The following is a 22,747-nucleotide window of genomic DNA, read 5'->3' on the forward strand; positions in this document are numbered from 1 at the left end:
GGGTGGGTATTATATTTCCGATAATAAATAAGCTTTTTAATAACACTGACCATGAACAGAGACACTCCCCCCCTCCCTCCCCCCCAGACAGTCCATAAAATAGTCCCCCAGCATGCCCCCTCCCCGCTGGGGTCCCCGGGGCCAAGCAGCAGATGAGGGATGGGGCAGCACAGGGGGAACAGGATGAGTCCATGGATGAGGCCCCCCCCCGCCCCCCAGGGTTGGGGAGCAGCCGTTGAACACCCTCCCTGGGCACCCCCTCCCAGACCCCCACCCATGGCAGCTCCATGGGGGCTGCCCCCCAGGATGGGGGCTGGCGGGGGAAGCAGCATGATGGGAGGGCAGCAGGCACCCCCTCCTCCTTGTGGGGGGCTCTGCGGCCCTGTCCAGCCCCCCCCACCCCATCCTGGAGACTCAGGGGGGCTGGGGGCTTTGAGGGAGGGGACGTTCACGTCCCCCCTTCACATGACGGAGCAGCTTTTTGCTTTTTCCTTCTTGAAGGCGGAAGAGATGAGCTCGGAGCGGCTGGGCAGGTGCAGGAGTCTCTTGGAGAGGCTGCGGGGGGGGCTTTTGGGGGGCTGCGGGGGGGCTTTGCTGAGGCAGATGCCGGACACGGTCCGGAAGATGCTGTGTACGCTCTTCTCCGAGGTGAAGGCCGAGCACTCCAGGTAGCTCTCGGCTCCCAGCTGTCTGGCGGCCGCGCAGCCCTGCAACCCAACCCCGCGTGAGGCCGGCGCGGCACCCCAAACCCACCCCTCCCCCCCACAGGGAACCCCCCCCCCACACACACACACCTGCTCATAGGAGATGGGTGCCTGCTTCTGGTGGGAGAGCTCCATCAGGGTGCTCAGGTCCGTCCGTAGGTCCGTCTTGCAGCCGATGAGCAGCACCCGCGTGTTGGGGCAATAGTCCAGGATCTCTGACTTCCACTACGGGGCGGGGGGCACGGAGCTGCCGTCAGGGCGAGGGGGACCCCAAACCACCCCCCCACACACACACACCCCCCCCAAGAGGGGTTTCCCCCCCTGCCCCTCACCTTCTTGGACGCGCTGTCCAGGGTCTCGGGGCGGCTGATGTCGAAGCAGAGCAGGACGGCATCCGAGTCGCTGTAGCAGAGCGGACGCACGTTATCATAGTAGGGAGAGCCTGGGAGAAAAGGGGGTGTCACTGCACGGCACCCCCCCCCCCAAGGGACCCAGGCCCCCGGGTGGGAAGTGCTTGCGAAGGGACGAAGGGGCACAGCCCCCCCTTTCTGCCTGGGGTGGGGAGCACGCAGCTCTAGAGTCCCCCAAAATGCCACCTCTGCTCCCCGCAACCCATTAACATCACCATCGCCCCTAACGAAGCAGCAGGAAATGGATCCCGCGGTGTTTATATAACAGCTGCCCCCCCCTCCATGTTGGGGAGCCCTGCCAGCAGGCAGGGGTGTTGGGGGGCAGCCGGGATGGGGCGGGGGGGGCTGCCACCCCCACGGTGTCCCCAGGGAACCGGGGCCGCCAGCACCGCACTGGGGACTGCAGGGGGAGGCGGTACATGGGGGTGCAGGGGCAATGGGGTGCCCCTCCGGGTGTGGGGGTGGCCGGGGTGCCCCCCCATTGCCACCCCCGACCCCGAAGGGCCTCAGAGGGGTTTTGCAGCCCAGACGTTCCGTGCGCGGAATAGCAAAGAGGCTGCGCCAGCGCATCGCCATAGCAACGCGGGGACCGCGGGTGGCGGGGACCCCCCCCTCCGACGGGGGGGACACTGCAGCACCAGGGCATGGCTGCCCCGGCCCCCCCACCCTTCCCCCCCAGCTTTTCAGGGGTGCCCAGGGAGGGGCAACACCAGGATGCCCCATTACCCCCCCCATTCGCAGGCAGCCCCGCAGGGAGGGCACAGGGGCCCCAGCACCCCACACCCTACCTGGGGGGGCTCACATCAGTGTGGGGGACCCCTCCAGGAACGGGGTCGGCCCTGTGTGTCCCCCTCCCCCCCCAGCACCTTCCCGCAGGGCCAGTCCCTGGGGACTCCCTGGCAGCCAGGCCCCTCTGTGCCCCCCCAGCCCCAAGGATCGGGCACCCCCGGACCCCCCCCCCCAGGGGGGCAGCCCTCACCAGGTGCCCCCACTGTGGCCACCAAGCCACCCCCCCCCGCAGGGACCCCAGACACCCCACTGCAGGGCTCTCCCGACTGCAGCCCCCCCGCAGGGCCCCCCCCAAACCGCAGGCCTGGCACCCCCAGTGCAGCCACCCCCCCGACACCCCAAACCACCTTCCCCCAGCAAATGCCCCCATCACCCCCCACCGGGGCCAGGGCTGCCCCCGCCCCGCTGCACCCCCCGGTACCGGAGGGGCCTCCCCCACCCCCGTGCATGCACCTTCTCCCCCCCCCCCGGTACCGGAGGTGTCCCAGAGGCTCAGCTCCACCCGCTGCTCCTCGCTGGCCAGACACGCCGTGTAGTTCTCAAACACGGTGGGCACGTACGTCTGCAACGGCACCGAGAGCGTCAGCGGCCGGTCCCCGCTGCCGGTCCCCGGTGCTCGGTCCCCGGTGCCGGCTCACCTCAGGGTAGCAGTCCTTAGCCAGCACCTGCAGCATGGCCGTCTTGCCGCACTGCACGTCGCCCACCAGCACCAGCTTGCAGCGGGCCGGGGCGGCCGGTACCGGCCTCCGCTCCCGCATGGCAGCGGCGCAGAGCGCAGCCGCTCCGCCGCCCGCCCGCCCGCCGGCCCTGCGCCCCGCCGCCGCAGCGCCCCTATATACCCCGCCAACGCCGAGCCCCGCCCACGGCGGCGCCCGCCCGCCAATCGCCGCGGCGGCTGCCGGCGCGCCGGCCAATGGCGAAGAGGCGGGGGACTGCCGGGGCCCGCCCTCTCGGATGCGAGGCCGCTCCTCCAGGCCAGGGGGCGCCTGTCTGGCTGAGGACGGAAGTGGGGCCGTGCTCCCGCCCCCAAACCGGAAGTGGCGGTTGCTAGGAGACCGGTGGGACGCCGGCCGCTGGGCCGGGGGTTTTGGCGGGGCGGGGGAGGGACGCGACCGGTACCGGGATAGGGGGGGCGGGACCCCCGTGGTGCGGGAGGGGGCGCCGAGGGGCGGGGGCGGACCGGAGGGGTGCGGGGGCGATGGAGCCCGGGGGGTACCCCGAAGTGGAGGGGGCCTGGGGGGACCCCAGGAGGAGGCGATAGGGGTGGGCAGGGGGGAACGGGGCCTGGGGGGGGCCCTGGAGGGGCCGCGGCCCCCCACACCTCTTACGCCGTGTGCCCGGGCCCAGCCACCATGCCGGCCAAGCGTCGCCCGCGGGCGGCAGCCCCCATGGCGGCGGAGGACGGGCTCCTGCTGCTGCAGAGCCAGGCGCTGGCCGAGGAGGAGGCGGCCAAGACGAAGGGGGAGATGCTCACCCGGTTCCTGAAGGTGCGTGGGGGGCCGGGGGGGGGGCCGGCAGCGTGTTTCCGCACATGCCGCCCAGCCCCTGACCCCCTCCCCGCCGCTCACGGCCCCCGCGCAGGACAAGCTGGCCAAGGAGGAGCGCAGCAGCGGCCTGAACCTCCGCAAGCTCAGCACGCAGTGGCGGGCGGTGCTGCGGGAGACCAAGGACGAGGAGCTGCGCCGGGACATCGAGATCCTCAGCCAGACCTTCGCGCGGGTGATGGACTGCAAGGACAGCGTCATCGAGGCGAGCGAGGGGCTGGCGGGGCGGCGGCGGCACCGGGGCCCACCTGTGACCCCCCCAACCTCCGCAGTCCCTGGCCACAGACCTGGAGGAGGCGGAGGAGCAGCACGCCCAGGCCCTGCGCAGCCACCTGCACAACGTCGACCGCCTGCTGCAGCTCCAACGCGAGCGCCTGACGTGCCTGGAGGAGGGGTACAGCACCCAGCTGGAGGCCCTGAAGACCGAGTTTGAGACTGAGAGGTACGGAGGGGGAGAGGGACAGCAGTGGCACCCGCTGGCTGTCCTGCCCTGGTGCTGAGCCCTCTCACCGCCTGGTCGGGACCGCCGTGGCTTCCCTCTGTCAGCAGCTCCCCCGCGTTCTCCGCAGGAGGACCATCCTTGAGCAGCACGAGCGAGAAAGCTGCTACCTGCGGGACGTGGCGCTGGCCGCGGAGGAGAATTACGCCAGGAATGACCATGAGGCCACGTTGAATTTCCAGAGTGCCCGGGATGACATCAAGAGCAAGGTACGGTGAGGAACCGGCGAGGAGCCTTTTAGGGCTTGTGAGCAGAGCACACGGCGAGGTTTGGGAGGTGCTGGGTCACCCACACCCGTGTCCGTCCCCAGAGCCTGCAGGAGAAGCAGTACAGCCGCATGCAGCTGGGCGGGAAGGCGGAGGTGCTCTGGGAGCAGTTCCAGCGGGCCATGCAGAGCTACACGGAGGCTACCGAGCACCAGAAGATCGCTTTTGAGGCACTGAAGCAGAAGGACGAGAAGAGCTCCAGGGAGATAGAGACGCAGGCAAAGAAGCTGCAAAAGCTCCAGGTTGCCGCAGGTCGCAGGGGTGGACGTGGGAGCGGAGACGTCCCCCACCCCATCCTGCTGCTCACGTTTCGGCTGTCCCCAGGACTTGGTCACGGCCACCAAGGGCCGGATCGCGGCTCACCTCCGGGAGAGCGAGGAGCAGAACCGGTGCGCACGGGAGGAGAAGGAAAGGGTCCTCGGGCAGCTCCAGGAGCTCAAGAGCGGGATGAACCAGGCCAGGGCTAAGGCCCACGGCAGCCTGACCAGGCTCACCGTGCAGAGCGGTGCTGCCCTGAAGGCGCTGGCGCGGGTGGTGGAGAAGGTGACGCCGGCAGCCCACGGGCAGCGGGAGCGCCGGGGGGGTGCCACCGTCCCCTCCCGCCCTGCCCTCACTCGTATAACCCCCCCCCAGGCCCAGCGCGTCCTGCGGCTGGCCGAGATGTGCCGCAGGCTGGAGACGGAGGAAGAGAAGGTGCTGCCCTTCTACCCTTCCTCGCTGGCGGAGGAGGAGCAGCGAGACGCCCGGCAAGTCCTTGAGGAGACGCCCGCAGAGCCCCTGGCCCGGGTGAGGAGGCAGCACCGGGGTCCCAGACGCTGCCGCGGAGCAGCAAGGGTCAGGATCCGGCCTCGGGGACGGCCGGGCTGGTGCGCGGGCAGTTTAGGGACCCCCTGTCCTCCTCCCTGCCTCTCTCCCAGGCCATGCAGGACTACGTGGGGCTGGAGCGCTTCTGGCAGCGGTTCAACAAGGCGAAGCTGGAGGAGCAGGCGCTGGAGCGGGAGCGGGCGGCCCTGAGCCAGCGGAACCGGCGCCTGCGGGAGCTGCTCAGGCAGTACCTGGCGGGGATCTCCGTCAGCCAGGAGGTGCTCGATGAGCCCAACCCGCTCCTCGCCATCGAGCACAAGAGCTGCGTCCCCAGGGACTTGCCCCGTGCACAAGGTTATCAGGGTGCTGCACACCCCAACAGCCTCTTGGGAGGGGACACCCACCCAGATCCCATCCCCAGCTCCGCCGGCACCGGCTGAGTATCGCCCTGTGGATTGGGGCACCCAGCCTTGGCGCTCGGGGACACTGCAGAGAGACCGTGACTGCCCAGAGGTGCCATAAAAGAGCTCAACTGCGCCCAAAAACGTGCTCCGGGGTCTTATTTCTGGTCACACTGAGCTTCATCAGGACGGACGGACGGGGTCTGTCACCTCCCGCTCAGGTCTGACGCGTCAGCTCCTCGGCTGCACCAAATCCCCGCTGCCGGAGCGGGCAAGGAGCTCAGGGGGGGTGCACAGCCCCTTCCCGCTGCTCTGTCCCCCCCACCGCCCCCGGAGCCGGACAGAGCAGACACGGAGCAGCCGCAGATGCCGAGAGGAAGGCTTTATTTCTTTTTGGCTTTGTTCCTCTTCTCCTCCTTCAGCTTCTTCTTGGAGAGCTTGGGACTGCTGGCCTTGCGGTAGAGGTGGTACCCGATGAGCCCCAGCAGCGCCGGCACCAGCCCCAGGCACAGCAGCGGCAGCACCTCGTTCACCATCTTCTGCCAGTAACTGGCTCGGGACAAAGCGACCAGCTCCACCTCGAACCGCAGCACCGCGTCACCTGGGGAGGGGGCCAGAGCCTGAGCGGGGACCGTGGGGGACCGGCGGGGACCCCACGGGGACCCCGAGGGCTGCGCTCACCTGGGATGGTGGGAGGGGAGCCGCGCTTGCCGTAGGCCAGGTGAGGGGGGATGATGGCTCTGCGCTTCTCCCTGCCGCGGCGAGAGACCGTCGGTGCCGGTGCCCCGTGGGGCCGGACCCACACCAAACCGTGGCGGAGATGGTGGGGGGAACGCTGCCCGCCCCCAGCCCCGCCGCCCGGCTTACCCCACACACATGTCCAGCAGACTCTGCTCCAGGCCTGCAAGGAGAGGGGGACAGAGGGGGACAGAGGGGGACAGAGGGGTGAGCGGGGCCGGCCGGGGACATCCCGCAGCCCGCTCGGCCCAGCTGGGTCCCGGCGAAGCCCCCCCGGCCCCTCGCCCTGGCCCTTCGCTCACCGGGGATGACTTGGCGCTTGCCCAGCTCCACCTGGAGCGGGTCCCGGCTCAGCGAGGTGTCGATGATGCGGCCATCTTCCAGGCTGCCCTGCGGGGACATGGTCACAGTCACCCCTGGGGACGCAGAGGCGGTTCTGCCCCGGGGCCGATCCCACGCGGGTCCCGGCGTCGTCCCGCTGCCGCTCTGGTCCCAGTGCTGGTCCCGGTGTCCCTCCAGGGCCATCCCTGCGCTGATCCCAGTGCCACCCCCAGTGCCACCCCCAGTGCCACCCTGGGGACGTCCCCACCCTGCTCCCAGTGCCAGGGCCATCCTCGTGCTGGTCCTGGTGCTGGTCCTGCTGCCAACCTATGCCCATACTGGGGCCACACCCATGCCAGTCCCAGTGCCACCCCCATGCTAGTCCAGGTGCCACCCAGGGCCCATCTCGGGGCCACCCCCATGCCAGCCCAGGTGCCACCCAGGGCCCATCCCGGGAGCTGTCACCATGCCTGTCCCAGTGCCACCCCTATGCCAGCCCAGGTGCCACCCGGGGGCTGTCACCATGCCAGTCCTAGTGCCACCCCTACGCCAGTCCAGTTGCCACCCAGGGCCCATCCCGGGACTGCCACCATCCCTGTCCCAATGCCGTCCCCATGCCCACTCCAGCGCTGTCCCTACCCCTGTCCCAGTGCCACCCTGGTGCCATCCCCACGCCCACCCCGGTACCACCCCAGTGCCACCCCCATGCCCACCCCGGAGCCGCCGCGGTGCCGGCCCAGGGCCCCCCCCCGCCGGTGCCGGGGCCGCCCCCGCCCGCCCCGCCCGGTGGAGCGCAGTGCTGACGTGTTCCTCCCGCCGCCCGCCCCGCACCGTGTAGTGGATGTGCACCGTGTCCCCCGGCGCCGACAGCTCCGTGCAACCCTCGGGGGGCGCGACCTGCAACGGGGGGGGGGGGTCACGGGGGGCCGGGACGAGGCCCCCCCGCCTCGGGGTCCACGCACCCCCCCGTGCCCACGGGTCCCCCGAGCGCTCCGTGAGTCGGACTCCCCCTCCGGACCCTCCCGTCCTCCCGGTGCCCCGCGCTCCCCCTCCGTAGCCCGGTCCTCGTGGTGCCCCCCCACCCCCCCTCCCGTCCCCCCGCTGCCCCGCGGCTCCCCCCGCCCGCCCAGGCCGGGCTCCCCGGTGCCCCCCCCACCCCGCGCCCCCGGGGCAACAGCATCTCGCCGGTGCCCCCATCCCCGCCGGTTCCCTCTCCCCGGTCTCAGCTCCCGGTCCAAGGGGGCCGCCGGGGGTCCCCGCTCCTCCCCGCCCGCTCCCTCCCGGGGCTCACGAGCGTCTCCAGCCGCAGCCCCCGGGCGCCGGTTTCGGTTTCGCTCTCGGCGGCGCGGGCGGGCGGCGGCGGCGGCAGCAGCAGCGCCAGCAGCAGCAGCGCGGCGGGGGGCGGCATGGCCGGGCTGGCGGCGGCGGCGGCGGCGGCGGCACCGGGACCGCCCCCCCCCCCGCCCGGCCCGGCCCCCGGGCTCTCCCCGGGCCCCGCCCCCCGGCCCCGCCCCCGCCGGCCCTGGGACACTGCAACGGGACCGGCAACGCGTCCTCGGGGCGACCGGAGCTGCCCCGAGCCCCGGCGGGGCCGGGGGGGGTGTGTGTGTGTGTGCGGGGGGTGTCCCTCGGTGCGTCCCCTCGGTGCCCGGGGACACGCGTCCGCCCGCGCCCCGGTGCCACCCAGCCCCGGGCTGGCACCGAGCGTCCGTCCCTGCCCGGGGACTGTCCCGGCGCTCCCGGGCCGAGCCGGCCGCCCCTGCCCACCCCGGGCGGGGGGGGCTCGTCCCAGGGCACCGGCTGGGTGCAGCACCCGCTGTCCCGGCGCTGTCGGGACTCGGTACCAGCAGGCAAAGCCTGGAGAAACTGGCACCCACCCGGGTCCAGGACCCCTTCTTGGCACCCACCCGGGTCCAGGACCCCTTCTTGGCACCCACCCGGGTCCAGAACCCCTCCTCGGCACCCACCCAGGTCCAGAACCCCTCCTCGGCACCCACCCGGCTCCAGCATCCTTCCCCGGCACTCAGTGCGTGCAAAGCATCCCTTCTCCTGGCACCCCAGCACCCCTTCCAGCCCCCCCGGCCGTGTGGGACAAGGGAAGCCGAGCCCCTCGCCAGCGAGGAGCCGCTGGGGCCCTGTGCAGAGCCGAACCTGCCCCAAAGCCCCCGTGTCCCCGTGCCTGGGGGGACTCCGGCCCGCGGGGCAGGAGACAGAGCCCAGGGCCGGGGAACACGGGGAGCAGCCCCGGCTCAGGGGGGGTCACGCTGGCACACGGCGGAGCAGCCCGGCTCCCTCGCCCCGTGCCGGTGGCGATGGCCCTGTTGACGGTGGTGGTGGCCCCCTTGGCGGTGGTGCCGGCGCAGGCCCCGGTGCAGCTCCCGGACGACGGCATCGGCACGCCGGCCCCACCGGCGCACCCACATACCAGCCCCGGTTGCCGAGAGGTGGGGAAGCCGGGCTGGCGGCTGGGGGCCGGGGCGTTAATGGGATTAGGGCCGCCGGGTCAGCGCCGCGCTGGCCCCCGCCAGACAAAGCCGCCGGCCCGGCCGGTGGGAATGCGCCGGTGCCGGCTCCGTGGCTCCCAGCCCACCGGGGAACCCCGGTCACCCCCGTTCCGGTCCCCCCGCACAGGAGGAATCCAGGCGTCTGGGCAGCCAGCACCGCACCCTAGCTCGGTGTCACTGGCACGGGGGGCCAACAGCCCCCCAGCCACCAACCCAGAGGGGACATGGGGCTGGGGACAGAAGCGCTGGCCCCAAACGGGACTGAGACGGTCCCCTGGGCCATGGGGGGGTGACACCGGGGGGGCTGAGCCCCACTCACGCCCGTCCCGGCGCTGGCACCGTCCCCACGCCCCGGCTGGGATTAGCGCTAATGGGATTTACCATTTTATCCAATATTCCCCTAAAGATGAGCCTGGGAAGGGGGGGCCCCCCTCGCCCCCCCGCCAGCCCCCCTCGCCCCGCTAAGCTCTTTCTAATTAAAACCAGCCCGGGGCTGTCCATCACCGTCCCCCTCCACGGGACCCCCGCGCCGGGGGGGCTGCGGAAGAAGAGCCGTGGGGCAGCGCTACATAAAACATGTTTAATATCCAAGGGGGGGCTGGGGGTCACCCACCGTCTCAGGCGTGGGGGGGGGGGGGGGCGAGTACACACGTCCCCGGACGGGGCAGAGCCGCAGCGACACGTCACACCAAGCACAGACCGGGGGTATAAATACGGTGCCGAGGGGGGGGGGGTACAGTACAGGGCCGTCCGTCCGTCCGTCCGTGAGGGGCAGGGACATACAATCACTATGCTGGCATGGGGTTGGGGGTGCAGGCGGCCGGGGCGGGGGGGGGGGGAGGGGGGGAACATGGCCGGGGGGACCATGGGGGTCCCGGCAGCCCCGTGCCTCCCCCCCGTCGGGGTCGTGCTGCGGGGAGGAGACCTGCCTCGAAGTGACATGGGGGGGCCGGGGACGTGTGGGACCCCTGGGGGGCACGGGGGGCCTGGAGGGGGTGCTGGGGGCGGGGGGGGGGGGGGAGGTGTGTATGGTCCCAAATGCCCCCCGCGGCCCCGCTGCCCCCCCGTTTGGTCCAGAGGAAGGCGAGGGGTGCGGGGACATGCACGGGGATGGGGTGCCCCGGCACGGCCCCCCCAGGCAGGGCAGCGCCGAGGTGGCCCCCAGCCCCCGTCCCGCTCCCCAGGGCTCTGCCCCCGCCCCCCCGATACCTTATATATAGCTATATTTCCACGCACGCACACACGAGATCCGAGGGGAACCGAGGAGACCCCAAAAAAGGCGAAAAACCCCACAGCAACCGGTGCCAGAAGAAAGCAAAACCCAACCGGGGCGGGGAGGGGGCGGCCGGGGGGGGCCTGGCACGGCCCCGGGGGGGGGCCGGGGGCGTGGGGGGGGCCGGGGCTGGCGGCCGCCCGCTCACTTCTTGTTCTTGAGCTGGTTGGCGAGCCAGTCGAGGCCCTCGTAGAGCCCGTCCCCGCTGGTGGCACAGGTGGCCTGGATGTACCAGTTACGGTGGCGCAGGGAGTGCAGCCCCAGCTTGTCCGTGATCTCCGCCGCGTTCATGGCGTTGGGCAGGTCCTAGGGCAGAGACGGGGTCAGGCGCCGGCCCCGATGCCGCGGGGATGGGCGCCATGCCGCTGCAGGGCGCTGACAGCAGCCGCGATGCCACAGGGATGGGTGCTATCCCGCCGCGGGGGGTGGCACCAGCCCCGATGCCGCGGGGAGGAACGCGGGCCTGCCACGGGGATGTGAGACACCAGCCCCGATGCCACGGGGACGGGCACGGTCCAGCCAGAGGGAGTGTTAAACACCAGCCCTGATGCCACAGGGATGGGCGCAGCTCTACGACGGGGGCTGTTAAGATCCCAGCCCCAATACCACGGGGATGGGCATGGTCCAGCCAGAGGGACCGGTAAATACCAGCCCTAAGGCCACAGGCACGGGGACGGTCCTGCCGCGGGGGTTGCTAGATACCAGCCGCGACACCCCGGGGATGGGCGTGCTCCTGCCGCAGGCACCCACTCAGCAGCTCCGAAGCCCCGGGGGTGGTCCCGGTCCCGCCACGGGACCCCAGACCCACCTGCTTGTTGGCGAAGACGAGGAGGACGGCGTCCCGCAGCTCGTCCTCCGCCAGCATCCGCATGAGCTCCTCCCGCGCCTCGTTCACCCGCTCCCGGTCGTTGCTGTCCACCACGAAGATCAGCCCTGGAAGGCAGCGAGCAGACGCTGCTGGGAGCGCAGGATCCGGCCGGCCTCGCCGCTGCCCCGCTCCCCGGCGAGCCCCTTCCCCTCCCCGCGTCCCCAGGGGCGGGGGGGGGGAGGACCTACCCTGGGTGTTTTGGAAGTAATGCCGCCAGAGGGGCCGGATCTTGTCCTGCCCACCCACGTCCCACACGGTGAAGCTGATGTTCTTGTACTCCACCGTTTCCACGTTGAACCCTGCGGGGAGCGACAGCGGAGGGAAACTGAGGCACGCGGGGCCGCACGCCCCCTCCCAAGGAGCCCTGATGGGGAGGGGTCCCCGTTCGGTGCCCGCCCCCCACCCTGCACACCTATGGTGGGGATGGTGGTGACGATCTCCCCCAGCTTCAGCTTGTAGAGGATGGTGGTCTTCCCGGCGGCGTCCAGCCCCACCATCAGGATCCGCATCTCCTTCTTCCCGATCAGGCTCTTCAGCAGGTTCCCGAAGATGTTGCCCATGGTGACGGCGGCGCTGGCTCCGTCCGCAGGCGAGGCCGGATCCTGCGGGGGCACGGGGCAGGCGCTGGGGTGGGGAGTGGCCCTGAGAACTCGGGGGGGGGGGGGGGGGCTGTGGAGCTCCAGGGATCCCCCATGTTCGGGGAGGCCGCGGGGATCGGGGACCCCCAGGACCTGGGGGGGGGGATGCAGGGCCCGGGGGACCCCGGGTGGGGGTCCAGGGATGGGGCCACGCACTCCACGGAGGCTGCCCCTCTATGCAGCTCAATGGGGGGGGGCCCCGTGCTGGGGATGTGGGGCCCCCCCCTCGCGCTGCACCCTACAAGGGGACAGGCCAGGGCTCTGCACTGGGGGAAACTGAGGCACGGATCCCAGCCCTCCTCGGGGGGAGCACAGCCCCCAGCCCCGCTCCGACACCCCCCCGCACCCCCCCAGCCCGTGCCCGGCCCCCCCGGCCCTGCAGCCTCCCCGGCGGGGGGGCCCCCCGCGCCCCCCCCCGCACCGCAGCGCTCCCCTCCCGGCCGTGGGCTGCCGCCCGCCCCCGGGCCCCCCCCGCAGCCCCTCGGTGCGACGCCCCCCGAATTCACTGCCCTCCCCCCCGGACTGCAGCACACCCCCCCGCTCGCACTGCGCCCCTCCAACGCATCGTGTCCCCCCCCCCGGATTGCAGCGCACCCCCAAACCGCCGCCACCCCCCCCCCCCGCGCTGCACCGCCCCCCCCCGCCGCATCGCCCCCCGCCCCCGCACGCCGCACCGCCCCACGGGCGCTCCCGCCCCCCCCGTACCCCGCGCCCCTCCCGCTGCACCGCATCACCCCCTCCTCGGTGCGATGCCCCCCCTCCCCCGCCTCCCCGGTGCTCCGCACCCCCAATGCACCGTGCACCCCCAAACGCGCTGCAGCCCCCCCCTCCACCCCGCCGGTGCGGTGCCCCCCCCCCCGGTGCAGCGCACCCCCCGATGCACGGCGCCCCGGACCGCCCCCCCCCTCCGGTGCGGACCCCCCCGCACCTGGTGCCGGTGCCGGTGCCGGTGGCGCCCCCCGCCCGCAGCTGACTCTGCACCGCTCCCGCCGCCGGAAGCGGAGGCCCGATCGCGCCGATCTCGCGAGAGCGCCCGGTGCCCCCCCGCTTCCCGCCCCCCCGCCCCCCCCCGCCCCGCACCGGGCCCGGGGGCGCGCGCGGGGAGGGGGGGGCGCCGAGCTCGCGAGAGCCGCGAGCCGTTTCCATGGCAGCGGCTGCAGCAGTGCGGGGGGGAGGGGGGGCGTGATGGGGAGGGGGGGCGTGATGGGGAGGGGGGGCGTGATGGGGCGGGGGGGTCCCGGTGCCCCCCCCCCCCCCCCCGGCATGAGCACCGGGGGGCAGAGCCCCGACCGGGGAGAGGGGGCACGGGGAGGGGGGGTGCCCCGTGCTTCACGGGGGGGCGGGGACCCCAATAACCGCACGGGGGTCCCAGGGATGCTCCCCCCGCACAGGGGCCCCGGCCCTGCCCCGGGCCAGGCTGGAGCCCCCCCGCCCCGGCCGGGTGCGGTACCGGCGGTACCGAGGCCGGCCCGGTGCTCACGGGCCAGGCAGGGACTGGCAGCGGGCGCGGAGCATCCCCGTTCCCCCCGCCTCGTCCCTCGATCCGCCCAGCTGTCCCGCTGTCCGTCCGTCCGTCCGTCCCTGCTCGGTGCGGCGGGATGGGACGGGACGAGACGGGACGGGACGCGGTCCCCCCCCGCCCCGGGCAGGTAAGGGCGGCCGCCCCGGGGGCACCGGCAGCACCGGCCACCGACACCCCGGGGCCGGGGGGGACCCGAGCATCGCCCCTCCGGGGCCGCCGTCGGGCTGCGCCGGGGCAGCAGAGGGGATGGGGGGGGAGCGGGGGGGGCTCCAGGAGCCGGGACCCCCGGGAGGGTCCCGGGATGGAGCGGGGGGGGAGGGTGGGGGTGCCGTGTTTGGGCCCCGCCGCTGGTGGCACGGCCCCGGGCAGGGCCCTCCCGGCCGCGCCCCGGGGCCTCCCCGCGGCCGCTGACCTCAGCCCCGGGAGCCCCGACGGGGCGGCGGCCCGAGGGCGCGGACACGGCCTGGCCCGGCCGGCAACCGGGGCGGGAGCCGCCGTCCTGGAGCAGACCCCGGGGCGGCCCCGGGCCCCTCCCGGGCCGGGGGAGAGGGTTGGGGGGGGGTCCCCGGTGCGACACCCGCCCCCCCCCCCCCCCCCCCGCCGCCGCCGGCCCGGGCTTTGTCCGTCCTTGAATTGAAATCGTGAGCGGCGGCCCCGGGCCGTGACGGGCGAGCGGGGCTAATCCGGCCCCGCATGACTGGTCCGGGGAAACGGCCGCGGGGGGATTACCCACCCCGGGCCCCGCCACAACGTGGGGGGGGGGCTCAGCTCAGCTCAGCCCCCCCCCGGCCCGCCTGGCCCCGGGGGGTTCACACCCACCCCCCGGGCGGGGGACAGCAGGGACAGACCCTCGTCCCCACCGAGGCACGTGCCAGCACCGGCCCTGCGTCACCGTGCCCTGTCCACGGGTCGTCCCCCCCCGTCCGGCCCCCCCCCCGCGCCGTTCCCTCCGTCCCCCCCGTCCCTCCATCCCTCTCCCCCCGCTCCATCCCTCCGACCCTCCGTGCAGCCCCGGGGCAGGGGGAGCCGTGCCGGGTCGTGTCGCACCCACGGGGGTTACACACGCCGTGGGCGCCCACGGGCACGTTCGCGCGGGGCCCGGGGTACAGGGCCGGTGGTCGGTCCCCGTCCTCAGCCAGCCCGACCCGGCCCCGAGCGGCGAGGGGACGCGGCCGCCCCGTCGCGCCGGGCACGGACCGGTACGGGCGGCAGCCGGGACGGGAGAGGAGTCCGGGGCCTCCGGACCGGCACCGGCGACCGGCGCAAGCCCCGACGGTCCCGCGCCCCGGGGGGCTGCACGTCTTCCCCCGCCCCAAACCCGGGGGGGTCCCGGGACGGCGTCCCCGGGCTGTCCCGGGTCTGTGGTCCCCTGTGCGCCCCGGGCTGTCCCGGGACTCTGCCCCCGCCGTGCGCCCGGGGCTGTCCCGGGAGATCCCGTCACTCCACTCCCCCGTGCGCCCCGGGCTGTCCCGGGAGATCCCGGGCTATCCCCGGCCCCCGCTCCCTCCGTGCTCCCGGAGCTGTCCCGGGCTATTCCGGGACCTGCTCCTCCTTGCGCCGGGAGCTGTCCCGGGCCGTTCCGGGCTCCCCCTCCTCCGGTGCTGCTGCCGGCAGAGCGTGTGCGCGGGGCGGCGGGGCCGGGCGGGGGGCGGCAGCCGGGTCGTTCCCCCCCCCCCCCCCCGGCCGTGCTCTGGGCACGGGGCCGGGGCGCAGCCACCCGCCGGGCTAATCCGGGCCGTGACGGACAGGCCCGGCGCCGCCGCTCCGGCCGCCCCATAAGAGGTGCCGCGGCTCCGCCGCTCCCCATTGTTAGGGCGAGGACGCGGGGAGGCCCCGCTCGGCGGGACCGGCCCATGGGGACCCTCCGCGCCGCCCCTATAAGAGGGAAGGGGCTGGAAGATGCTCCCGGGTGCTGAGCGCTGCGCACCCGCCGCGCCGAGCCGAGTCCAGCCGCGCCGCCTCCCCGGGGAGCCGCCGGGTACCGCGCACGGACCGCCGAGCACCGGCACCGGGTACCGGGCACCGAGCACCGGCACCGGGTACCGCGCACGGACCGCCGAGCACCGGCACCGGGCGCCGCGCACGGATCGCCCGACGCCGCGCTCCCGGGAGCGGGCAGGGAGCGCCGGGCACCGCGCTCCCGACGCCGCGCCCCGGGCACCAGGGCACCGGCCGCAGCCCGGTGCCGGTGCCGGTGTCGGTGCCGGCCCCCCCGCCCGGCGCTCCCCGCGTCCCCCCGCGGCCGCCCTCATCGGAGCCGCCCGCCCTGCCCGCGCCCCGCGCGTCCGGAAACACGCGTGGATGTAGCGGCCGGGCCGGGGGCTCCGCGGCACCATAAATACCCCGGCGGCCGCTCGCCCGCGCACTCTGCCGGGGCCTCCCGGTGCCGGAGCCATGCGAGCCGCCGCGCTGGGGCTGGCGCTCCGGGCGCTCTGGGCTCTGGCCCTCTCCTCCCTCTCCAACACGCTGGCGGTGAACAACAGCGGGCGGTGGTGGTGAGTCCGCCGGCACCGGCACCGGCACCGGCACCGGGGGGCGGGGGGGGAGCAGCGGGGCTGGCACCGGCAGCGGCTGCCCCGTACCCGGGGACGGGGCACGCAGGTGCGACCGGGGAGGGGGGGGGGGAGACGGGGCTGCGACCCCCGGCGTGGGAGCGTGGGGAGGAGGATGCTGCGGTAGCGGAGAGGAGCCGGGTCAGGACACCCCCCCCCCCCCCCCCCCCGCCCCGGGGGGGTTGAGGTGGGGAGCGGGGTACCGGGGACCCCTCCCCGGTGATCGCCGTCCCCGCCTGTGCTGCAGGGGCATCATCAACGTGGCCTCGTCCACCAACCTGCTGACCGACTCCAAGAACGTGCAGCTGGTGCTGGACCCCAGCCTGCAGCTGCTGAGCCGCAAGCAGCGCAAGCTGATCCGGCAGAACCCCGGCATCCTGCACAGCGTCAGCTCCGGCCTCCAGACCGCCATCAAGGAGTGCAAGTGGCAGTTCCGCAACCGCCGCTGGAACTGCCCCACTTCCCAGGGCCCCAACATCTTCGGCAAAATCGTCAACCGGGGTGAGGCCGCGGGGCGGCGGGAGGCAGCACGGGGCTCCCCGGACCCCCTCCGCGACACCCCCGAGCTGGGACGCTGGGCGAAGCACCCCTGGTTCACCGCGGGGCATCACCAGCCCCCAGCCCGTCACCAGCCCCTCGTGGCTACGGGTCGGGGGTGCCGGCGGGCGCCCCCTCCCCATCCCAGCAGCACCCTGAGGCCCCGCTCCCCTCCGCAGGCTGCCGGGAGACGGCGTTCATCTTCGCCATCACCAGCGCCGGTGTGACGCACTCGGTGGCGCGGTCCTGCTCGGAGGGCTCCATCGAGTCCTGCACCTGCGACTACCGGCGCCGCGGCCCCGGGGGGCCCGACTGGCACTGGGGGGGCTGCAGCGACAACATTGACTTCGGGCGCCTCTTCGGGAGGGAGTTTGTGGACTCCAGCGAGAAGGGCCGCGACCTGCGCTTCCTCATGAACCTGCACAACAATGAGGCCGGGCGCATGGTGAGGGCACGGGGGGCCACGGGCAGCGCCGGGGTGGGGGGGGTGACAGGGATGGGCACGGCCACAGAGACCCCCAGCCTGTCCCCGTGCATGGGTTGGGATCCATTTGGGTGGGCTGAGCACGACGCGACGCCGTGGGGAAGCGGGGTGCGGGAGTATGGTGGTCCCCGGGGGGGGTCCCAGGCTGCTCATGGCACCCTCCGCCCCCCCCCCCCCCCCCCCCGCTTGCAGACGGTCTTCTCGGAGATGCGCCAGGAGTGCAAGTGCCACGGCATGTCGGGTTCCTGCACCGTCCGCACGTGCTGGATGCGGCTGCCCACCTTCCGTGCCGTGGGTGACGTCCTGAAGGACCGCTTCGACGGCGCCTCCCGCGTCATCTACGGCAACAAGGGCAGCAACCGGGCGTCGCGGGTGGAGCTGCATCACCTGGAGCCCGAGAACCCGGCCCACAAACCCCCCTCGCCCCACGACCTCGTCTACTTCGAGAAGTCACCCAATTTCTGCACCTACAGCGGGAAGACGGGGACGGCGGGCACGGCCGGGCGCTTCTGCAACAGCTCCTCGCCGGGGCTGGACGGGTGCGAGCTGCTGTGCTGCGGGCGCGGGTACCGCACGCGCACCCAGCGCGTCACCGAGCGCTGCAACTGCACCTTCCACTGGTGCTGCCACGTCAGCTGCCTGAACTGCACCAACACGCAGGTGCTGCACGAGTGCCTGTGAGCCCCCGGGGACCACCCTGCCCAGCCCCGGAGGGGGTCCGCGCCACCCCCCATGACGGGTGCCCGGCTGGATTGAAGGCGCCCATGGGTGGGCGTGTGGCTGCGTCCCGGGGACCCCCCGGCCCGTCCCGGGCAAAGCAGCCGCCCCGAGGCCAGCGGCCGGCCTGGGTGTGCTCGGTGCCACGCACCTTCCCGGCCGCCCCTCGGCCGCTCCGGCTCTGCGGGGTCCCCTTCTCACTGTAAATAAAATATTTATTGTGGACGGTTTGATGCCGCCCCCCGCGCTTCGCTGGCCCCAGGCCCTGTTTTTTATAATTAAAGATAATAATAATTAATAATAATTAATAATAATAATGCTTTGTTACAGGTTTCACTGATAGCCTTTAGAGAGGAATAAAGGATATATTTTTATCAGGCCTGTCCCATTTCGTTTCTGGGGGGCTGGGGGAGGGAGGGGATGAGCTGCGGGGGGGACACCCGTGTCCCCCAAACCGTGGGGCTGGGCAGCCGGCCCTCGCTGCCCTCTGCTGCCCACGTCTATCCACTCCTTCCGTCTGTCCATCCACTCGCCTCTCCCCCATTCTGTCTCCATCAGCCCCTCCGGCCGGCCGTCTGTCCGTCCGTCTACTCCCTTCCTCTGCCCTCCCCTCTGTCATCCCCTCCCGCAGACCACCACCTTTCTCCCCGCCGTGCCCGTCTCCAGCCCAGCCGCCCCTGCCGCCGCTCCCGGCCGGGGCATCCATCCCCGTGGCCGGGGCGCCCATCACCATGGCACCTGGGCCGCGGCATCCCCGGCACTGGAATTTGCCGGGGCGGCGGGGCTGGTGCCGCCGGGGCCGGGCGTTGGGAGCGGCCACGGGAGGTACAAGACGGCAGACAGGGAATGAGCATCGTCCATCACCGCTCCCGGCCGGGGCTGACGGCTCCCCTCGGCTCCGGGGGAGGAGGGGGGCCGGGGAGGGCACCGAGGTTACTGGGGCCAGGGCCAGGGGGGCCGGGACCGGCCACTGGCCCCACACACGGCCCCGCACCCGTGCGTGGGGTCTGGCTGCAGCCGCAGAAAGGCCGCGGCAAAGGTGGGGTGCAGCTCCGCGGCCGGCAGGTGCCCCGCTGGCACGGGCATCCCCCTGGGACGGGTTTTCCCCCGGGATAAGCATCCCACGGGGGTGGGCATAGCCCCAGGACGGGCACCCCTGGGACGGCATCCCTCTGGAACAGGTAACCCGCTGGGACGGGTAACCCATCAGGGTGGGTGTCCCCCGGGACGGGCACCCCCCAGGGTGGGCGTGGGACCCGCACGCACCCCCTGCACCGTAACTCCACGCCTCGGGGACAGGGCAGGGCGACGTGACGAGCTGCAACCCCCGTCCCCGTGTCCGGCGTGGGGCGAACCACGGTGCCACGGTGACATCCAGCCACGGGGAGCGGGCAGGGAGCCGTCCCCGCCGGGGGACCCCGGGTCCCGCCAGCACCCACCTGCGGTGGGGGTCCCCACACCCTGGGCTGCCCCGTGGCCGGAGCCGGGAACCCCGCAGGGCCCCTGGGGATCCGCGGCATCAAAGGCTGCGGGATGACGCTGCCGCCGCCCGAAATATCCCCCGGAGCCGATAGTGGAAAAGTTGATGTTTAGACCCAGAGGAGGGGGGGGAAAAAACCCCGGGGGCCCCCGCTGTCCGTGCCAAGGTAAAAACACAGCCTGGCGTGGCAAAATAAAATAAAGTAATGCGAGAAAAAACGACTGGAAAGGAACACAGCCCGAAATAACCCTCCGAGCATCTCCCGCCTGCCGGGAGTTATCTGCCTGCTAAATTCTGCACACGCACAGGGCATGAAAATAGCCTGTTTTCCTGCGGTAGCGAGTCAGGAATATAGATAATGACATTCTTATAAGTCACCTCTGTTACTCAGCTTTTCCTGCGTGCCGGTGACCGCCGGGCACCTCGGGCAGCCGCGACCCCCGGGCGGGCAGGGGCACCCCGGGCGCGGGGCGGGCGCCCGGCTGCAGGGTGCAGACCTCCCCGGCTTGTACAAATACGCCCGGGCGCTGGAAATAGCTGCTGTCGCAGCGCCGGGGCCGGCGTAGGGACAGGGACAGGGCGGTCCCGCCCCGCGCCGGCCCGTCACATCTGGGAAGCCGGGTAACAGCTGGATGGCGGCCGCAAGCGAGGCCTGCTGCGGGCTGGGCCTCCCCGGCAGCGCCGGGGTGGGAGGGGGGCTCTGCCCAGGGGTGCGGGACAGAGGGACAGGACAGCGCACAGAAGTGCAGGACAGAGGGACGGTGTCATTCCCAGAGGCGCAGGACAGAGGGACGGGACAGTGCCCAAAGTTTCAGGACAGAAGGACAGGATGGCACACAGAAGTGCAGGACAGAGGGACGGTGTCATTCCCAGAGGTGCAGGACAGAGGGACGGGACAGTGCCCAGAGGCGCAGGACAGAGGGACAGAGCCATGCCCAGAGGCGCAGGACAGAGGGACGGGACAGTGCCCAAAGTTTCAGGACAGAAGGACAGGATGGCACACAGAAGTGCAGGACAGAGGGACAGGGTTGTTTGCAGAGGTGCAGGACAGAGGGACGGTGTCATCCCCAGAGGTGCAGGACAGAGGGACGGGACAGTGCCCAAAGTTTCAGGACAGAAGGACAGGATGGCACACAGAAGTGCAGGACAGAGGGACGGTGTCGTCCCCAGAGGTGCAGGACAGAGGGACGGGACAGTGCCCAGGGGCGCAGGACAGAGGGACAGAGCCATGCCCAGCCGCACGGACTGGCCGGTGGCACCAGCCCACCTGCAGGACCGTCCCCATCCCGTCCCCATCCCGTGCCCCGTCAGCCGTCAGCAGCGGCGCAGCCCCGTCCTGGCTCCCCTCGCCTCCGCTCGGCGTGGGCCCACGTCCCACCAGTGCCCGGCTTGTCCGGCTGTCCCCCCCCAGCCGCCGCATTCCTCCGGCGCGGGGCCAGCGCGCCCGGCAACCGTGGCAGGGCTGGCCTCTAATCCCCGGGCATGCCAGCCCCGGGGGGACCGTCGCCGTCACCCACTCCCCGATAGGTGACCAATGCCCGAGACGAACAATTAGGGACAAAGCCGGAGCCGCCGGGGGCTAACGCCGGCCTTCACGGGTGCCTTGTGCGGCATTCGGCGAGTTTAATGAATTGTCCATCACTCCTTTCAGCTCCGCTCGCCCGGGCTGGATTAATCTGAGAAGCCGCAGTGGGGAAGGAGCCGCTAAGCCTGTATTTATTACTCTGCCATTGTAACTAATTGAGGTAATTATCTGTGACTCCAACCCCGCGCAACAATGCCGCATTCACCGCACCCCCTTCCCGCCAGCTTCTCCGTGCGGCCTGGGAGAACCGGCACCGTGGCCGGCACCGCGTGGCCACCGTGCCCAGCGACGCAGCCGGGACCGGGTGGCCGCTGTGCTGCGGGGACGCGGTTGGCACGATGGGTGGTGGGACGCGGCTGTCCAGGGACGTGGCACGGCTGGCACTGCGCGGCCGTGGTGTGGCCAGCACCGCACGCGTGCAAGAGCCACCGCTCCACGGGGACGCGGCCAGCGTTGCCGGCACACGTGGGTCGTGGCACAGCCGGTGCCAGCTGCACACGTGGGTCACGGCTCTCTGGGGACACCGCTGGGACTGGCACACGCGTGACCACGGCTCGCCGGGGACACGGCTGGCGCTGGCACACGCGCGACCACGGCTCGCCGGGGACGCCGCCAGCGCCGGTGACACGCGCGGGTCACGGCTCTCTGGGGACACCGGCACCCGCGTGGCCGTGTCCATCCCCGGTCCTGGCTGGGACCCGCGGGGGCAGCGCGATGCACAGGGCAGGTCCCCCCCGCGTCCCCGCCGCGCCCGGGGCGGGACCCCCCCGTGCCCCCCCCGGTGCCCCCCGGTGCCCGCGCTCCGGTCGGTCACCGGCTGCCCGGCGACATCTGGCGGCCGCGGGCGGCACCGCGCCCCGGTCCGGGGGCACCGGTACCGGACGGGACCCCCCGGTCCCACGCGTGGGCACCCCCGCCGCCGTGCCCCCCCGCCCCGCGGGGACCCCGGGCCGGCCCCGGGCCGCGGCGGGTTTTGGGGGGCGGCGGGAGGCGGGGGGGGGGCCGGGGGGGCGGCGCTGGCGCCAGCGCGGCCCGAATTAGAAGGTGATTTTCTCGGCGGGGAGCGGGAGGGGTTTGGGCAGGAGCTGAGCCCACGGAAAGGGCCGCGCCGCCTTCCCCCGCGTCTGGGACACCCCGGGCCACGCCGGGCAGCGTGCCCGGCCGTGCCGAGCCGTGCCAGGCCGCGCCGAGCTACGCCGAGCCGATACAGGCTGTGCCGAGCCGTGCCGAGCCGTTCCGGGCTATTCCAGGCTTCGCCGGGCTGTGCCGAGCCGCGCCAGGCCGCGTCACGCCGCGCCGAACCGTGCCTGGCCGTGCCGAACCGCACCGGGCCGTGCCAAGCCGTGCCGAGCCGCGCCTGGTCGCGCCGAGGCGCGTCGAGCCGTGCCGAGCCGCGCCGGGTCGCGCCAAGACGCACCAGGCAGCACCGAGCTGTGCCAAGCAGTGCCAGGCTGCGCCGCGCTGTGCCAAACCGCACTGAGCTGTGCTGTGCCGTGCCAGGCCGCGCCAGACCGCGCTGTGCCACGCCAGGCAACGCGGTCCTGCCGTGGCGTTGCCGTGCCGGGCGACGCCGAGCCGAGCCAGGCCCCGGGGCGGCCAGGGCAGGGCCGCAGCCACGCCGCTGTAGGCTGAGGTCGCCGACGCGGCTCGGGCCAGGCCCAGGACCCCGGTGCCGCGCCGGGCGCTCGAGGCGACATGTCAGGACGGGGGACGCGTGGGGTGACGTGGCCCCGGGGCTGCCCCGCGAGCGGCACCCCCCGGGGCGCGGGAGGACCTGGACGCCCGGGTCCCCCGCTGCGCCGGCTGCCCCGCGCCGTGACCTCCCGGCCGGTGTCACCGGGATAATGACAGGGTCGCGCAGGGGGGTGGGGGAGGAGCCGGTTTTAAATAACGTGCAAATTGGACACGTTATTTGTGCGGTTTCCTCTGGCCGCGGGGATCCTCCCCCCCCCCCGCAGCGTGACTAAGAGGTGGCGGCCGTCGGGGGGGACGGTCCCCCCAAGTGACTCACCCGGGGTCCCCCCCCGGCCGTGACGTGGGGCCGGTGGCCACGGGCCAGCCCTGCTACGGTCACCTACTCATTACGGGGGACCCGGTGGAGGGGGGGGGGG

General features: G+C 73.0%; 5 protein-coding genes across 9 annotated transcripts; 2 read left to right on the forward strand and 3 right to left on the reverse strand.

The window, feature by feature from the left end:
* Window positions 1–101: 101 nt before the first annotated feature.
* RND1 (Rho family GTPase 1) lies at window positions 102–2,700 on the reverse strand. Of its 2 annotated transcripts, none has more exons than XM_075525661.1 (5): window positions 2,569–2,700; window positions 2,378–2,465; window positions 1,037–1,146; window positions 795–929; window positions 102–707 (listed from the first exon to the last, which is right to left on the reverse strand). In XM_075525661.1, the coding sequence occupies exons 1-5, from the start codon at window positions 2,659–2,661 to the stop codon at window positions 462–464; spliced, it is 672 nt and encodes a 223-aa protein (XP_075381776.1). In that variant the 5' UTR covers window positions 2,662–2,700; the 3' UTR covers window positions 102–461. The 2 variants fall into 2 exon arrangements, with proteins under 2 accessions (XP_075381776.1, XP_075381775.1); XM_075525660.1 differs by having other exon boundaries at window positions 2,542–2,700.
* A 214-nt stretch (window positions 2,701–2,914) lies between these two features.
* DRC2 (dynein regulatory complex subunit 2) lies at window positions 2,915–5,540 on the forward strand. Of its 2 annotated transcripts, none has more exons than XM_075525384.1 (9): window positions 2,915–2,961; window positions 3,251–3,390; window positions 3,485–3,652; window positions 3,720–3,889; window positions 4,017–4,155; window positions 4,257–4,454; window positions 4,537–4,755; window positions 4,846–4,998; window positions 5,130–5,540. In XM_075525384.1, exons 2-9 carry the CDS (start codon window positions 3,256–3,258, stop codon window positions 5,454–5,456), a joined length of 1,509 nt encoding a protein of 502 aa, XP_075381499.1. In that variant the 5' UTR covers window positions 2,915–2,961; window positions 3,251–3,255; the 3' UTR covers window positions 5,457–5,540. The 2 variants fall into 2 exon arrangements, with proteins under 2 accessions (XP_075381499.1, XP_075381500.1); XM_075525385.1 differs by having other exon boundaries at window positions 3,485–3,643.
* Window positions 5,541–5,788: 248 nt separating this feature from the next.
* On the reverse strand, window positions 5,789–7,925 carry FKBP11 (FKBP prolyl isomerase 11). Its single transcript, XM_075525609.1, has 6 exons — window positions 7,768–7,925; window positions 7,308–7,373; window positions 6,458–6,545; window positions 6,285–6,318; window positions 6,099–6,169; window positions 5,789–6,018 (listed from the first exon to the last, which is right to left on the reverse strand). Exons 1-6 carry the CDS (start codon window positions 7,882–7,884, stop codon window positions 5,801–5,803), a joined length of 594 nt encoding a protein of 197 aa, XP_075381724.1. The 5' UTR covers window positions 7,885–7,925; the 3' UTR covers window positions 5,789–5,800.
* Window positions 7,926–9,611: 1,686 nt separating this feature from the next.
* On the reverse strand, window positions 9,612–12,808 carry ARF3 (ARF GTPase 3). Of its 3 annotated transcripts, XM_075525556.1 has the most exons (5): window positions 12,688–12,807; window positions 11,534–11,723; window positions 11,310–11,420; window positions 11,062–11,186; window positions 9,612–10,559 (listed from the first exon to the last, which is right to left on the reverse strand). In XM_075525556.1, the coding sequence occupies exons 2-5, from the start codon at window positions 11,679–11,681 to the stop codon at window positions 10,398–10,400; spliced, it is 546 nt and encodes a 181-aa protein (XP_075381671.1). In that variant the 5' UTR covers window positions 11,682–11,723; window positions 12,688–12,807; the 3' UTR covers window positions 9,612–10,397. The 3 variants fall into 3 exon arrangements, with proteins under 3 accessions (XP_075381671.1, XP_075381669.1, XP_075381670.1); XM_075525554.1 differs by having other exon boundaries at window positions 11,062–11,420; window positions 12,688–12,808; XM_075525555.1 differs by having other exon boundaries at window positions 11,062–11,420; window positions 11,534–11,745; window positions 12,688–12,763.
* Window positions 12,809–15,663: 2,855 nt separating this feature from the next.
* WNT1 (Wnt family member 1) lies at window positions 15,664–17,912 on the forward strand. Its single transcript, XM_075525607.1, has 4 exons — window positions 15,664–15,776; window positions 16,081–16,334; window positions 16,550–16,815; window positions 17,047–17,912. The coding sequence occupies exons 1-4, from the start codon at window positions 15,676–15,678 to the stop codon at window positions 17,533–17,535; spliced, it is 1,110 nt and encodes a 369-aa protein (XP_075381722.1). The 5' UTR covers window positions 15,664–15,675; the 3' UTR covers window positions 17,536–17,912.
* The last annotated feature ends 4,835 nt before the right edge of the window (window positions 17,913–22,747 follow it).

This window comes from Mycteria americana, chromosome 26 (genome assembly GCF_035582795.1).
Source record: "Mycteria americana isolate JAX WOST 10 ecotype Jacksonville Zoo and Gardens chromosome 26, USCA_MyAme_1.0, whole genome shotgun sequence".
Taxonomy (NCBI): Eukaryota; Metazoa; Chordata; class Aves; order Ciconiiformes; family Ciconiidae; genus Mycteria; species Mycteria americana.

Excerpts from the sequence above, each read along its gene's own strand:
- RND1 (XM_075525660.1), bottom strand. The coding sequence starts at position 2,661 with ATGCGGGAGCGGAGGCCGGTACCGGCCGCCCCGGCCCGCTGCAAGCTG. Across the intron at positions 2,466-2,541 it reads CTAAGGACTGCTACCCTGAG|ACGTACGTGCCCACCGTGTT; the intron begins GTGAGCCGGCAC and ends GTGCCGTTGCAG. Across the intron at positions 930-1,036 it reads TGGACAGCGCGTCCAAGAAG|TGGAAGTCAGAGATCCTGGA; the intron begins GTGAGGGGCAGG and ends CCCGCCCCGTAG.
- DRC2 (XM_075525384.1), top strand. The coding sequence starts at position 3,256 with ATGCCGGCCAAGCGTCGCCCGCGGGCGGCAGCCCCCATGGCGGCGGAG. Across the intron at positions 3,391-3,484 it reads TGCTCACCCGGTTCCTGAAG|GACAAGCTGGCCAAGGAGGA; the intron begins GTGCGTGGGGGG and ends GCCCCCGCGCAG. Across the intron at positions 3,653-3,719 it reads GCAAGGACAGCGTCATCGAG|TCCCTGGCCACAGACCTGGA; the intron begins GCGAGCGAGGGG and ends CAACCTCCGCAG.
- WNT1 (XM_075525607.1), top strand. The coding sequence starts at position 15,676 with ATGCGAGCCGCCGCGCTGGGGCTGGCGCTCCGGGCGCTCTGGGCTCTG. Across the intron at positions 15,777-16,080 it reads AACAACAGCGGGCGGTGGTG|GGGCATCATCAACGTGGCCT; the intron begins GTGAGTCCGCCG and ends CCTGTGCTGCAG. Across the intron at positions 16,816-17,046 it reads ACAATGAGGCCGGGCGCATG|ACGGTCTTCTCGGAGATGCG; the intron begins GTGAGGGCACGG and ends CCCCGCTTGCAG.
- FKBP11 (XM_075525609.1), bottom strand. The coding sequence starts at position 7,884 with ATGCCGCCCCCCGCCGCGCTGCTGCTGCTGGCGCTGCTGCTGCCGCCG. Across the intron at positions 6,546-7,307 it reads CGGTGCACATCCACTACACG|GGCAGCCTGGAAGATGGCCG; the intron begins GTGCGGGGCGGG and ends ATGTCCCCGCAG. Across the intron at positions 6,170-6,284 it reads CTGCTGGACATGTGTGTGGG|GGAGAAGCGCAGAGCCATCA; the intron begins GTAAGCCGGGCG and ends TCGCCGCGGCAG.
- ARF3 (XM_075525554.1), bottom strand. The coding sequence starts at position 11,681 with ATGGGCAACATCTTCGGGAACCTGCTGAAGAGCCTGATCGGGAAGAAG. Across the intron at positions 11,421-11,533 it reads CACCACCATCCCCACCATAG|GGTTCAACGTGGAAACGGTG; the intron begins GTGTGCAGGGTG and ends CGCTCCCCGCAG. Across the intron at positions 10,560-11,061 it reads TCGTCTTCGCCAACAAGCAG|GACCTGCCCAACGCCATGAA; the intron begins GTGGGTCTGGGG and ends TCTCTGCCCTAG.